General features: G+C 36.6%; 1 protein-coding gene across 1 annotated transcript; it reads right to left on the bottom strand.

The window, feature by feature from the left end:
• Positions 1–5,960: 5,960 nt before the first annotated feature.
• LOC145062538 (eukaryotic translation initiation factor 1A) lies at positions 5,961–6,805 on the bottom strand. Its single transcript, XM_079010128.1, has 2 exons — positions 6,269–6,805; positions 5,961–6,184 (listed from the first exon to the last, which is right to left on the bottom strand). The coding sequence occupies exon 1, from the start codon at positions 6,705–6,707 to the stop codon at positions 6,270–6,272; it is 438 nt and encodes a 145-aa protein (XP_078866254.1). The 5' UTR covers positions 6,708–6,805; the 3' UTR covers positions 5,961–6,184; position 6,269.
• Positions 6,806–16,320: the final 9,515 nt, after the last annotated feature.

The following is a 16,320-nucleotide window of genomic DNA, read 5'->3' as shown; positions in this document are numbered from 1 at the left end:
CTTATAAGTTTCTCGCCAAACAAATTGCAACTCAGGTGGAATCTAACCCAACTATTCCAATTTGTGCTTTACAAGAAAAACTACAACGGGATTAACAAGTGGGACTTTCCAAGATTAAAGTGTTTAGGGCTAGAACTGAAGCTCTCAATCAAGTACGAGGGGATTATGTGGGCCAGTATGCTCTATTGAGAGATTATGTTCTCGAACTTCAAAAACATAACCCAGACACGACTGTGAAAATTGATGTAGAGAGTGAACCAAATCCAAATACAAAAACTATAAATTGCGAACGTGTATACATTTCTCTTGGTCCTTTAAAAAGGGGATTTGATGCTGGAAGAAGAGACTTTATTGGTATCGATGGTGCTTTTATGAAGGGTTCATACCTAGGACACATACTTTCAACTGTGGTAACCTTTTTTCATATGAACTACATTTATTTTTTTAAACATATGTAGTTTAGGTTAATTGTGAAATGTTTACTTGTGTAGGGAATTGATGATAATAATGGAACATATCCATTGGCTTATGTTGTTATGGAAACTGAGAGTACCAACTCATGGACTTGGTTTCTAACTTGTCTAGGGGATGATCTGGTTTAAGGAACCAACTCAAATTTTACATTTATGACGGACAGAAAAAAGGTATTAATTAGAATATCAAATTAATACATTATATAGGGTATATTTTAATACATATTTTCCATGTATAAGGATTTTACATGCTATAGCAAAGTTGTTTCCATGCGTTGAGCATCGTTATTGTCTTTGCCATATCTATGACAACATGAAACGTAGTTGGATGGCAAAGCAATTCAAAGATCTGCTATGGGATTGTGCAAAAGCATCTAATGTTCAACAATTTCAACCATCAATAAAAGAACTTAGAAAACTTAATAATGATGCGTATGAGTGGCTTAAAAAGATTTCTCCTAACATCGGTCTCGTTCACACTTCACAGATAGATTTTAATGTTAGATCATTAATTTGTTACAATGACTGATGTATTATTAATGATTGATCAGGTAGAGCTAATGCAAATGTTATGCTTAACAATATGTGTGAATCTCTGAATAGCAAGATTGGTGAAGCCATGATGTACCAATCATTACATGTTTAGTTCATTAGAGAGTACATGATGAAGAAAATTATACATGTGCAAAAGGAAATTGATAAATCTACAGATCCCTTGACTCCTACAGCTGCCATATAGGTTGGAAAACTGAAGAAAGAGGCTACACAATTAATGATTGTTTTCTGTGGGAATAGGAAATATCAAGTCAGTAAAAATATTTTGGAACACTTCGTGGTAGATGTTGGCAAACATTGTTTTATTTTGAACTAGGTTATATGTTGTCATGGTTGTGTTGATTGCTTTTGACAAACAATGTTTTAATTGTAGTATCTAGTTTTAGCAATGTACTTTGATTTTGACAAACAATGTAATCTTTTGATTGCTTTTGGGATTGCTTTTTTTGGTCGTTTGATTTAATCATTTTTTGGTGATTGATTTTGGTCATTTGTTTTGCTCGTCTGCATAATATGGTCCCAATATACTTCACAAATTGTAAAATACAATAAAGTTCAACATAATATCATTTTTATTGCTAAAAGGGTACCCTAGATACAAATAAGATTCATTACAATGCATTGTAAACAACTGCAACTAACTCACTTGATCTTAAACCTAACGCTACAGCTTGTAAACAATTATCCCAAAAAACAAAAACCAACTGATTATTAAAAATGTCTTTAGATTTCAGTTTTGGACTTTAAGTTCTTGAATTCGGATTTGAACTCTCTCATTTTTCATTTTTTGCCTCATGACCATGTTTTTCTTCATTTACCCACTTAATAAATCTAGACCTTGGTCCCTGTACTGTCAATAGCTTCGATTAGCACATACACATACTAGGGTTACAATAGAAAATCTCCCAAAACAATTACAACATCATACATGTAACGGGCAAGCATAAAACGCCCTACCTGGGTTTCTTTTCGTAGTTGAAGTCTGTAGAACGCCTATAGCACCACAATTGCATTTCACCAAGTTTGATTTTCTATCGATTGTTAGAAGAAAGGTAGGAGGAAAAGAACACGATTGAGAAAGAAATGAGGGAGGAAGGCAAATAAACCAGGCTAAAGCCTAGGAGATATGAAAAGACAAAAATATCCCCAATACGTAGGGGGGGGGGGGGGTTCTGACCACAAAACAGATGGCATGTTAAGGGATGGGCTAGGCGGGTTACAAATTTTAACATTAGGGATCTTCCGAGTTAAAAATCTTGCTCAAGGACTAAACGCACAAGTTCCCCAAACCATAGGTACCATCCGTGTAATTTACCAAAAAAAAAAAAAAAAGTAGTGCACGTATAGCATCCCCGCTTACCTAAGAAGATGATGACCTAGACAACAATAAATACTAGATCTGAATCATTTTCCTTAATCTAATAAAAGAATAGGTTGGTTCTCCTTTTGCCATGTGTCACCTTATTAGGCTTCATAATTAATGTCATGTCACATGTTAATCTATTGATTATCCATTTCAAATTTCAAAATTTAAATTTTACACTCTAATTACATTAAATTAAATAGCATTAGAATAAAAATTAAATAAAATTAATACATATTATAAGGTCATATATTTATTTAAATCTACGATTATAATTTTATATAACTAAAAAATATCTCTTAATTAATAATTTATTTAAAATAATTTATTAATAGTTTTAAGTTTTTACTATGAAAATTTAATTAATTTTGGAACCGTAGTACCCACAGGTTATAAACTAGTAATAAATAAAAAGAAAGGAACACATAGGAATACCTTACATTATTTTTGTGTGTTTTTGGTTCAGACCTAACATAAAATAATAAATATACCCTTAGATAATTTCTTTTTAATTCTTTTAATTAATTTCTTATTTTTTAATTAAAAAGGGGAAAAATCTCTCTCTCTCTCTCTCTCTCTCTCTCTCTCTCTCTCTCTCTCTCTCTCTCTCTCTCTCACACACACACACACACACACACATAATTGTTGGTGTTCTTCCTCTTCTTCCCATCAACCCTTTTGCAAATGGGCACATAGATATGCCAAAACCCAAAAATTGAAGAACGCACCTACATGAAGATCCACTATTGTATAGTAGATTGTCCACTTAAACTACAGTTATTGCAATCAAATTCACCATCATTATAGTTATCGATGGGATCATCAGGGATGTCCATTTCACATTTCATAATGTTTCTCCACAGGATTTTGACGCCAATGTGAACGAGATTTCGATTCCGACACCCACGTTCAGAAGTCCTTGAAGAACAGCAACCAAATGAGCGATAGTACCTCCGATCAACCAAAATGTTCATTCATCCACCATTCTTCTAAATCAATCCCTAAACCTAGAAATGATATGAAAATACACAAACGAAATCAATTTTTCAGAAATAGTTCTGGAAAACCAATTACCCATACGCTTTTTTTAGATTTAGAAATCGATTTCCAGTTCTAGAAACAAACCCATAAATTCGATTGTTCTTAAAGAGACAACCTTGAAAATTGATTGTTTATTTGTGTATGTCTGTATGTGTTAAGGAGGATTTGTATGTGTGTGTGTGTAATCCTCGCTGCAAATAGGGATGTCAAAAACCCCCGTGGGACCTCGATCCCATACGGGACTAAATTTTTAAAAAAACCGGGAGCGGGAGCGGAATTAAACCCCGATTATTTTCGGGACCAGGGTCGGGAGTGGGTATTTCTGTCCCGTACTCCCGAGGGGGCCCCGGTTGTACATTTATGTAAAAAATATATATTTAATATAAAATACATATACAAAATAGATTTTCTAATTTTAAGTTTAGGTTAGGTTTCACTTTCCCGTTTCCAATTAATGGATATTGAAGAGGTAGTGAATTGATCATATATTTTTAGATATGTAAGTATTTTATATTTGTAATATTGGATTTGTTATATTTTATATTTTTAAGATTGTTGGAATTGTCCTTTTGTAATGTTGGATTCGTAATGTTTAATTTTTAATTTTTTAGTTTCTAAAAGATTATGTTTTAAACTTTTAAAGTTATTAAAAATAAGCTTTTTATTAAAAATAAGCTTTTTAGCCTAAACCAAAGTAGTTGTTTAGCAAAAAAAAAACGAATTCTAAGCCTATAAACCGGGGGAACGAGGGTGGGATCGGGGACCGGACCGGGGCTATGTAAACGGGGGAGCCGAGGGCGGGACTGGGAGCGGGGGCAATAATTGATTTCGGGGGCAGGAGCGGGGGCAGCTATTTCCGCTCCCGTTTGGTCCTGTTAAAATGTTTTAGTTTTTGAAAACCAAATTATAAAAACCGATCCAACCGAATTGTAATTAGATTGGATCGGATTAGATTTGAATTTAGTTTGGATTATTCGGATCCATATGTTGAAAACCGAAATCAATTTGGATTTACTTACTTGGATCGGATTGAACCAATCCATCCAAACGAACACCCCTATGACTATATATATAGTATAATCATCTATTCAAGCTGACACAGTCCAAAATCATTAAAAAGACCTAAATTTGAACCACTTGTGCACCGACAAAAAAATTTTGGACCAAAACCACATAATTTTACCGAACTACAAACCTTTTTTGCAATTGTCTTTAAACTATTTAGTGTTTAAACTATTTACTGTTAGCAGAAATATTAATTGATGGTCAAAAATGTATTTCTTATATGTTAAATTGTTTCACAATCACAAATTCACGATATTACAAAACAATCACGATATTACAAAACGGAAACAATCCTATATATAATTTATGATCTTGATGAGCCTGTCATTAAATTCATTAAATTCGGATATTACAAATTTTGTATGGTGTTATTATTATAATTACATAACATTGGTCATTGAGATTGTGATCAGGATTTCAACAAGTAATTTTAACATTTTTAAATCATAAATGGAATACCAAATACCTGCTCCTCCTCCCACGACTACAACTGATTACCCGAAGCGTATTTTTACTATCCAATATGTATTTTTAGAACCAACCCTTGTTGGATGCTATGAAACAATAAAGGGTATTCATTTCTCAAAATGTTTTAAAAGGAAATAGAAATATGTTGAAAGAAATTAAATTTAGAGGCATTGGTTCTAAAGAATCGACTTCAGCTAGCAGGAAATGGGAATGGAATTCAAGAGCAAGAAGGGAAAAAGCATATGGAGAAGCAAAAGGTGTTTCAGTTGGCATCCATTGGTCAAATGATTTTGTAAAATTCAACAGAATTCAATGCCGTACTCATTTGCAACATGTGACTGGAATGGAATTGGAATCACATTTTTGACCTAATCCGGTAAACCAAAGCTCCCTATAACAAGAAGATATACTCAAGAGATTTGTGCTTTGATGGAAAAGATTCATTAGACATCTTGCCTAAAATTCCTACAATAACTTGCCTCAAGTAGGTAGGCATCATATTCAGGGAATAAGATTCACTTTCAATATGACTAGAAATAGGAATGCCTATCAATAATTCTCAAAATCACTGGAATGGAATCAGATTCTCAGGATCAAACTAAAACACATATTCTCAATTATCTCTTGAACAATGGTTAAAAGTTCAAGAATATGATTCCACCTAATATCCAAAATCAATTTCACAGATTACCCTACAGATTGAACTCCTGTAAACATGTACCTTAAACTACTTGCCATATCAGGTTAAATCATAATCCATATTTACTAGCTCCAGCAACAATGGAATTGCAGAATGTTTGCTTGCATTCAAATTGTTTAAGATGAAAATGCACAGATTAAATTAGCAGTATTTGGTCAGCATTAGATGATTTTGTATTATATAATAGAAATGATTAGACAATAGATTCAACACACAAATTCCACTAATTGAAATGGGATCTAACAGAATATTGCAAATTGTATTTAATTTTGAAGAAAAATCATCCACACAAAGATTGGTCTGAAAGCAGATCATCGATTATTGAATTTAATAAGCAATACAACCAAGAACATAAACCATAAGCTTACACATAAAGATCTTTATACTTCATAATCATAAAGCAAATCATATTAAATGACCTCATTTTGTATAAACGCTAATCTTTACCTTTTTCTTCAAACTCGCACAATGTCTGTTGTGATAGCCCAATCCAAACCAAAGATTTCGTTGTTCCAGACACTGTAATCCGAAATTGAAACAATGAGACAAAATACTCAAGGAAAAATCTCATGAAATTGGAAAAGAGTGAAATTGTTTACAAACCCTAGATTTTGTCGATGTCTTCGTCTTCAAACTCAATGTAATCATCACCGGCGTTATCATCCTCCTCATCAAGTCCACCAGCGATACCTTCATTAAGCCTAATATTCTCCGGCAACTCACCGTAAGCCTTCAAAAGCCTGGCCTCGTCAGGCATGTACTTGAGGATGACGTCAGCTTTGTCATCCTGGTAATCACGTAGACCGACTAGGATGATGTCACCGGCGGCGATCCAGACCTTTTTGTGCATCTTACCACGGATGTGACAGAGACGCTTGGTGCCGTCGATGCACATGGCCTCGCAACGGCCGTTTCCGAGCATACGGAGTACCTGGGCGTACTCTTGACCATCTTCCTTGAACACCAACTCTCGCTTCTCATCATCGGCTTCATTCTTACCCCTCTTGCGATTCTTTCCTCCCTTTCCCTTGTTCTTCGGCATGGCGTTGATCTACAGGGAAGTGGAAACCCTAGGATTTTGATTTTGCTATCCCTGTCTGTGTATGTGCGTTAACTCCCCCAAATTGATAATTTATATAGGCCTCACGTTTTTATCAAATTTACAGTATTCAATAGGTATATTTATTTAGCTATTTATAGGCTTAGGCTTATAGCTTTTATCTCACTATAATTAATTAAAACTAGTGTGGTTCACCATCACCTTTGTGGCAATGAGATCCTTTTTATTTTATTTACAAAGAATGACAATGAAAAAAAATATGACAAAACGTAGCCCAAAACAGAAACACAAATCAATAAATGGGGAAGGGACAAAATGAATGTAAAAAATGGTCAAAATGACTGAAAGTGAGAAATATTAAAACACTGTGGCAAATTCCTAATGAAATATAAGTAGTAAGACGAAAAAATGGAAAAAAAGAAATCCAAAATGGTCAAAGAAAACTTAAAGTGACAAATATTAATAGATATGTGGTCAATCTCTAATTACAACATATCATTTATTAAAATTGTCAAACTATATAAAATATTATGGTAAAATGTTGAAACATACAACATAATGGGACTTAAAATGGTAAATATTAAAAGACATGGGTCAATCTCTAATTACAACATGTTAGGGACTAAATTGTCAAACTATACAAAGTAATGGGGCAAAATCTTGAAACATATAAAACATGGACTAAAATGTCAAACTAAAAATATATAATGGCAAAATCTTAAAACATACAAAATATACTATTACTAGTGACCATGTTTATTAATATACTATATAAATGATAATTTAATTAAATAGGATGTTTTTAATGTTTATATTTTAAACTTAATTTATAATGAATGGATAAAAATAAAGATATAAAGTTTAAAAAAAAATTGAAAATATGAATCTAATGAAATACGATATTTTAAAAGTTTATGTAAGAAATATGATATTTAAAAATATTATATTTTGATGTTTAAAATTATATAATACAATAGTTATACACCAACCATATATGGTGGGTTGATGTAGCAATGTTAGGTGTGGACAACAGAATGTCATTTGGTATTTTTTACACGGTGAAAAGCTTATGTACACTCTATCTTTTTTCTTTTTCAGTTGAAAGGCAATTGGTCTAAAAGTATAAGATGTTTGTAAATGTGTTCATCCCTAAAGTGTTTAGGGTTTAAGTCTCATAATATACAAATGAGTAACTTAGAAATAATCAAATTTTTTATTCAACCCTTTTACATAAAATGATTACATATTTCACAATAAACCCATTGTAAAATCATTTTATGTTGCGAGACTACTTTTTATTTGCCGATGGTCGGTAAGGCTCCCTTATTCCATCCTCTTGCACATCTTCCTACCAACATAATCGAAACTTATAACATCCCCACACCTTCTTACCCCACCCAACCACCGCAACATCACCCTCTCGTTACCTATCTCTTATCTTTATCCCTCATATCCCCCCATATTACGCGTCACATGACTACCCCCATGTATTGCCTACCTTCACTCTTCTCCTCACCACATATAAGGTAACTACCACTTATGAGGCTTACACCGCCCTCTTAGTTGGATGACCCAATCTCTCTCACATATCCATGTTATATTTTGTTTTGTCAAACTCGTCGACTATTCTCAACCAATAACAACGTTTCCAACTTGTCTCCTCAAGCACCTCCGGCTGCTAGTGAACGCCTTTATTACCGATCACCACTACTCCTAGTTGTTGATTAATAAATGTCATGTAACTATATATTCTCATTAATCGAAATAAATACAAAGAAAATGACGGGGTATATATTAAATGCCTTATATATATATATATATATATATATATATATATATATATATATATATATATATATATGGTCATATACACGTATCATCGATATACATTAACATCCCCCGGTAGTTTAATCGAGGGATTTGGTTCTCATATTCAAACCGGACTGGATAGGTTGCTTATCCAACATGTTTTTATGACCTCGGTGGGTGAAACATGTAGCTCATGTAGGAGGTTACCTATCTCATTTGTTTATTGCCACATTGTTGGTTACATCTTGATATTCAGCCTCAATAGTGGTGGGATAGATGCCTGGTCTGCATCTTTTATAGAATGAGATCCTTTATTGGTGTAACACCCGGTCTCTGGTCATTTCTTAATTTAGGGTTGTGGATCGAAGGTCGATCATGAAACCTTTAGGCCTTAAAGAAGTAAAGTTTATACCTTTTGGGAGGTGATAATGTTGGTTGTGAGATCCAACCCTTGAATTATGTATTAGATCGAAGGGTAAAAATAGAAAAAGTTATAGACCAGGTTTCTTGCATGAATTAAGGATTTTAGTTCGATATGTTTTTAGTAAAAAATAATTAGATAGGATTTTGGGGCTCTTCAATACCTTTTTGTGCATATAAACAATGCCGAAAACGGAGTTGAAACGAATAAGTTATGGTCGATTGAAGTTCATGTGGAAGTTGTGGATTCTTGGATTACGATGGGCATAAATAGAAGTTACGCATGACATAACAGGCTTTTAATTATTTACGTTAGGCGTAAATAAGAGTACATTGGGCGTACTCGACCAATGTGCAAACCCTAAATTCAGGGTTTTGAGCCTTATTTAAACACCTTAACCTCCACAAATCATTTCCATTCTCAGCCTCCATCTCTCCAAACGACCCCTTGCAAACCCTAATGTCTATTTGAGAGTATTTGAGCTATGTAAGTGTTTTGTGTTCATATTTGAAGGAAGGATTCCATTGGAAAGCAATTGGGGAACTTCAAGCTTTGTGGATCTAGAACTTTCATCTCATTAGCATTCTCCAAGAGGTATAAAGTTCTGAAGTCGGTGAATAATTTGTTAGATCTAGCTATGATGTCAAGTTTAGGTCCTTTTGTCCCATATTCATGGTCAAGTTGAGTATGAGCAACTCCATACCTTATGGGCACCATTTTCAGACGTTTTTGGGTGCTTTGAGTCATAAAAATGTGATCTTGGTCCCTTTCTCTTATCCATGCAAGAGTTATGAAGCATGAGTTTTGTAACACCTGGTTCCTGGTACGTAAAATTTATCTAAGTATTTTACGTTTTTAGCCTTGGACTCGGCGAGTTATAGGCCCGACTCGTCGAGTAGAGACGGGTTTGGGGGCACGTTTAAGTTGGCGACTCGGCGAGTCCACATTCTGGACTCGGCGAGTCCCCGCTGTCTAGTGAAACCCTAAATTCCAAGGGTTTGCACCCTATTTAAACCAACCTTATGCGCCCCAACCTCGCCCCTTTCCCCCTCAGAGCTCCCAACATCGTTCTAACCCTTATTTCTTGTGAGATTGAAGTGCTTTGGTGAGTTTCTTGAAGATTTTGATAAGAAAGAAGAGTAGATCAAGAAGAGAAGAAGGAGGTCAGGCATCCTTGTGTTATCTCGGTGATTTCCTTGAGGTATAACTCGGTTTCCCTCTGTTTTCATGCTTATAGTCCCTTATAGCTCCATGAAAGTCCTTCTTGAGCCTTTCCCCAAGCTTGATTGTGTATTAGGGTTTGTAATAAGTTGTTTAGCCTCTAGGTCTAGGCATGATTGAGCTCCAGGAGCTTGGATCTACTGCCTTTATGGAGCCATATTGCATGAAAGCCCTAGATCTACCATTTTAGTGCATTTTGAGCCCTAAAACCTTCTTTGGTGATTATTTACACGTAAAGTTGGAAACTTTACGTGTTATTCCTGCCCTAGAAACCCAGATCTATGAATGGCATGAGCTGGATTCAAGCAAAATCGAGTATATAGTATTTGCATGTGATAGACTTGGCGAGTCGCTCATCGGACTCGGCAAGTCGAGTCGCGAGTCCCCGAGTTTTCCCCCTTCTCGCGTTTGTGGGGTGGAGTAGTGAGTCATGGGGTGTGACTCAGTGGGTCGGAAGCCAGACTCACTCATGAAGTAACTCGGCGAGTCAATGCCATGACTCGGCGAGTTCAAGGCAATCTTCTTGCCTCAAGAACAGACTCGGGGAGTTGTTCATACAGCTCGGCGAGTCGCATCATAGAGTGTTCTTCGGATGAAGATGAACTCGACGAGTTGTTCATACAACTCGGCGAGTAGGATGAAGGACTATTGACCTTTGGTTTAGAAGGAAAACTCGTCGATTCAATGCCTAACTCGACGAGTAGAGACGGGTTTATGGTCATACAAAGGGATAGGGACTCGGCGAGTCGGGTCAACTGGCAGTTGACTTTGACTTTGACTCTTGGTTTAGTTAGGGGCAAATGGTCATTTTACCCTGAGGTCGGTTACCAGTATTTGACTAAGTATTTTGTGGGAATTATAACCGGAGGATTTCCGGAGCAGCAGCAGCAGCAGAAGACAGTCAGTTCCCAAACCGATCGGCAGCTACTTTGAGGTGAGTTACCTTCCAGTAGCGGTGGGTCTACGGCCACAAAGCCGGCCCACCAGTAGGAGTTGTATGATAGATGATTGTCTTTGTGATATTCATCTAGGGTTTCTACTACATGTGTTATGTTATTGTGCTAGTATGATATGATGTTATTGTGCTAGTGACAGTAGGGGGAGATAGTCCCCCAAATTACCGGTCGATAGGACCGAAGGGGTGGTCATGCCCAGCCATGCTAGATAAATTATATGATATATGTGTTATGTGGTAGTAGTAGGGGGTGAAATAGTCCCTAGTACCCGGTCGAGAGGACTGAAGGGGAGACCAACACCCAGATATGCTAGTCAGTATCCGGTCGAGAGGACCGAAGGGGAGACCAGCACCCAGATATGCTAGTCAGTATCCGGTCGAGAGGACCGAAGGGGAGGCCAGCTCCCAAATATACTAGACAGTATCCGGTCGAGAGGACCGAAGGGGTAGGTTGGGCACCCATATATGCCTGACAATATATGTATGTTATGTGATTGTATGGTATGTGGTATGTTGGGAGAACTCACTAAGCTTCGTGCTTACAGTTTTCAGTTTTGGTTTCAGGTACCTGTTCTTCGAAGGGGAAGGAGCTGGCACGGTAGCGACCCATCACACACATGCTTGTATTCCGCATCATGAGATCTTCCTGGGGATTTGTACTCTGACACTTTTATGTTTTATAAAAATGTTTTCCAGACATGCAATATCTTTTGTGAAATGATATGATCGTTGAACGTTTTATTCCTAATGTTTTGCTAAGTACATGTTTTAAAAATGAAATTTTTGGCTCGTATTTTTAGGACGTTACAAGTTTTGGGTAGTAATAGTAGGTTAGGGTGTGGATTTTGAGCACTTCTAGTCATGCAAAGTCATAAAGATGGAAATTTTATGATTTAGGATGTTATTTGGGAATTAGATCTGAGTTTGCATGAAAGGTCTTTAATGAATAAGTGATTAATCTGGCTTAGGTACGCATGACGTACCTGAGGAGTATGCAGGGCCTACTAGATTTGAGTCATGTATGCTATGCATAACAATGGAGTATGCAGGGTGTAGTCAGCCTGATGTGGACTTTAACTTTCGTTGACCGTTCACCTTTGACTTTTTGACTTTTTTATATCGTTGGAATCCTATTAATGAGATCTTAAACTGGTCAAAGTCCACCTTCCTGGTCAAAGTCCACCTTCCTGAAGGTCAAACTGGTCAAAGTCCACCTTCCTGATTGACCCTACTCGTCGAGTCAACCCATTGACTCACCGAGTTCCTAAACTCAGGAAACTCTCATAACACGACTCAACTCGCTGATTCACCCCATGACTCGTCGAGTTCCACAATCTTCGAGTCATATCCTGTCCGACTCACTGAGTCACCACTCAACGAGTCTAACCAGAAGAGGTTGGGGGGTGCACTCTGACTCGCCGAGTCCAAGAACAGACTCGTTGGGTCCACGACAATCTTCATCAAACTCTCCAAGTTGTTCTTCCACTCGTCGATCCAAGCTCATCATCATATGACTTGCCAAGTTCACCCATGCGACTCGCCGAGTCACTACACGACTTAATGCCTGAAGCCCTAGCCTAACTCGCCGAGTCATCTCCCAGACTCGCCGAGTTAATATGGGTATACCCATAATCGAAAGATACATATCTACTCCTTTGCTCCAAACAATAGATTTGGGTCCCTAGAGTGCATTAGCAACGTAAAGTTGCTACCTTTACGTGCTTCATGTCCCATAATTCCAAAAACCAAGCTAGAAAGGAACTTAACTCATGGGGGATGGCTTTTGCATAACAATTAGAAGGGCTTTCTACATATTTGATCCAAATAGAACTCAGATCTGGAGTTTCAGCTCCAGATCTAACTCATGCACCAAGATTCCATCATATTATCTCCAAACAACCCTAAAACTCCATGAAAGATGGATCTAGAAAGGAGAAGGCCTAGTATAACGTATCATTACCTCCAAAAGACCTCCAGTGAAGAATAAGCCGAATCTCCACAGATCTCCTTGATCCAAGCTCCTTGATCTTCAAGATCTCTTCACAAAATCACTTATCTAAGCTCCAAATTGCTTCCAAGGACTCTCACTCACGATTTTAGGGTTTTTGGATCTCAAAGAGTAGTAAGGGGGCTGAGGGGAGGACATTAAGTCCTTTAAATAGGGTGCAAACCCTAAGATTAGGGTTTTCCTCTTCCAGCACTGACTCGTCGAGTCCAGCCGCCGACTCGGCGAGTCAGGCCACTTATCACGTGCTCTTCACACGCTCCGACTCGACGAGTCATAGCTCCAACTCGCCGAGTCCATCCTTCTAGTAACACTTTTCACCCCTGAACTCTTGCTTCTGATCTTGGGGTGTTACACTTTTCTTATTCATTCATATAAAGATTACAATATGTCACACCCCAAAACCAAGAACAGCGGAAACGTTTTGGGGCGGAGGACGTCATGTACAGTATCACAACAATGAAAAGTAGTAAACAAGCAACAACATCATCCATTGCATTAATAATAGAATTATTATACAAGTATGTTCTATCAAATTTTGATAAACACTAAAGCATAAATCAAAATGAAAGATGAGTCTTGAACAAGCTCCATCTTCCTTTCTCCTTGCATCGGTACCTGTCTATGATGACCTGAGGATACAAGTAATTTTGAAAGCGAGTATCAGCTTTGAAGCTGGTGAGATCATAAGTATTTAGTGTCTTAATTTGTATGTAAGAATTTGTATATGAACTGTAAGTATAAAAATGTTTATAAAACAACTGTAAACGTTTGAAAAACTCTAGAAATCCCTATGATTCCTACTATTATATAAGGGTGTCTTCTACCAAGACCTAACTGTTCTCAATGTAGTCTTCTACCAAGACTTAACTGTTCTATATGTTCGTCTCTTGTAAAAGTGTGTAATTTTCCCAAGTGTAACTATCATTATCAAAATATAGTTTTTACATTTATAGTTTAAGTGAAAAGATCACTAAATATATGTACAGGGAAAATTAATGTAGTACTAAAACGTAGCGCTATAAGAACTACTGCTGTACTAACTACCTTAAACCGGATTTATATTAAGGCATCATGTGATTAATTGCACCATACTATCGACTGGTAACAACGACATACGAATGGTCGTAATAACGGAATGACGTTTGGCACCCGCAGACCTGCAGGTCTGGCTGTAGCTAGCAGAAAGGTGTAGGATAGTCAATCCAGTATAGATCTATACGCAAACTCACGCTCTCCATCCAAGAGAATTCTGGCTACAACTCGGGCCATGACATTTAAGGCATGCTCCGATACAGTGGATCACAATTTTTAACGTATTCATGTAAGTGTAATGTAATGAACTGTTCTAGCTGTAATGTATGTGCTCTCTACCTAGCAAGTATAGTAATGTAATCGTTCTAATATCGTTATATATGTTCTATTCCTAGTATCGTAGTATATGTAATGTACTGTAATGTTCTAGAAAGTATTGAATCATGAATGAACTGACTCATTGTATGATATCGCGTTCTAGTAATTGTTCTAGTATCTTCCTAAACTACCCGTATGGTAGTTTACTAGTAATCTAACTGGTACGTATGGACATGGATGTATACACTTGCTACTCAAGGGCATGGGATGAACTAGAAGGACCTTTTATGACTATATATGTACATATGTTATATAACTAATATTTAAACGACCTTCGGACGAGTACCCAATATCCCACCAGACCACATCTCAAGCGCGAAAAGGAAATAGGGTGGATAGCCTTCCTAAGTCTTTTAAACATTTCTTATATAACTATACATATAGAGGCATGCAATTTATAATTTAAAAGCATAAAATAAGATTTGTAAAACCTTTGAACATAAATATTTTCTAAGAAAAGACCGACTTGATGTCAATCTATAAAACAATTTGAAGGCATGGGTTTGATAAAACAGTTTAGTATAAAGAAACATTTGTTTGAAACACAATTGTAAATAAGTTTGAAATGTAATATACAAAGTAAAATGTACAGTGTAATAAGGAGTTTAAAACATATAAAATGTTTATAAAAATCATTTGAAGGAAACTGTTTGGTAAAACGGCTAATGAGTAGCCAAATCATTTGAATGTTGTATATAAATCACATGTGATTGATATAATAACTAGCATAATTCTACTTATTAATCACATGTGATTGATATAATAACTAGCATGATTCTACTTGTATCCCCCCCCCCCATAAAACATTTAAAATAGTTTAAAACATTAGTTAAGGGGTATGAACTCACCTGCAGTAAGTGACTGGAATTGAACGGACTGTTATCGTAAGGAAGGATCGGGCAAGTGCTCGGTGTCAAGTGAAGACTTTAGACACACACAATGATCCTAATTACATATGAAGACATATGTATATAAATAATTAGTGATTAAAACACTAATTATACAAGTATAAACATTTAAACGCGAGGAAAACACTTTTGGTCAAGTGCTAGGAGGCTAATGGGTTGCAACAAAGGAGTGCAATGCCCCTAATGGGAGTTTATGGTCTAATGGCCATATGTTTTGGAGTTTACGGCCCAGGGGAGTAAACTCCTGGCCGTAAACTCTCAACCAAGTCCCTAAATGAAGTCTAACAATTATACAACTCATGTGGTGAATTGCTTCAAGGCTTAAACAAGTGTTTGGGCTTCCTAATAACTCCTTTGAGGAGTTTACGGCCCTGGGACCATATTCCCTTGGAGTTTACATCCGTAAACTCCCTTGGGAGGGTGTTTATGGTGTTTTCAAGTCTCTAAATTAACTAGGAACTAAACTAGGCTTTTGTACTTGGCTTTAGGAGAGTTTATGGCACCATTTTATGGAGTTCACGGCCCTAGAACCTTTTGGGCCGTAAACTCCCTTACTCTTGGTGTTCTAAGTGTGTTAGCTAGTCCAAAACTCATTTAGGTACATGCCCAAATTGGTCTCTTGGCTTAAGGAAGGAGTTAGGGTGTCATTTGACCCCTTTATAGGTGTTTACGGCCCAAGAAATTGTCTTGGTCGTAAACTCCTCAATACTAGTGATTCCTTATGTTTTCTAGGCTATAAACACTTTAGAGTACTTGTCCTAATTTAAGCCTAAGCCTTAGGAAGTGTTTGTGGCATCAAAACACCCCTATTTAGAGTTTTCGGCCCATGATCCAATTGGCCATGTGTTTACGGCTGTGAACAC

This window comes from Lactuca serriola, chromosome 7, assembly GCF_051521515.1.
Source record: "Lactuca serriola cultivar US96UC23 chromosome 7, Lser_US96UC23_V15, whole genome shotgun sequence".
Taxonomy (NCBI): domain Eukaryota; kingdom Viridiplantae; phylum Streptophyta; class Magnoliopsida; order Asterales; family Asteraceae; genus Lactuca; species Lactuca serriola.
The sequence above is the reverse complement of the archived record's forward strand: the minus strand, read 5'-3'. Positions and strand labels throughout refer to the sequence as shown.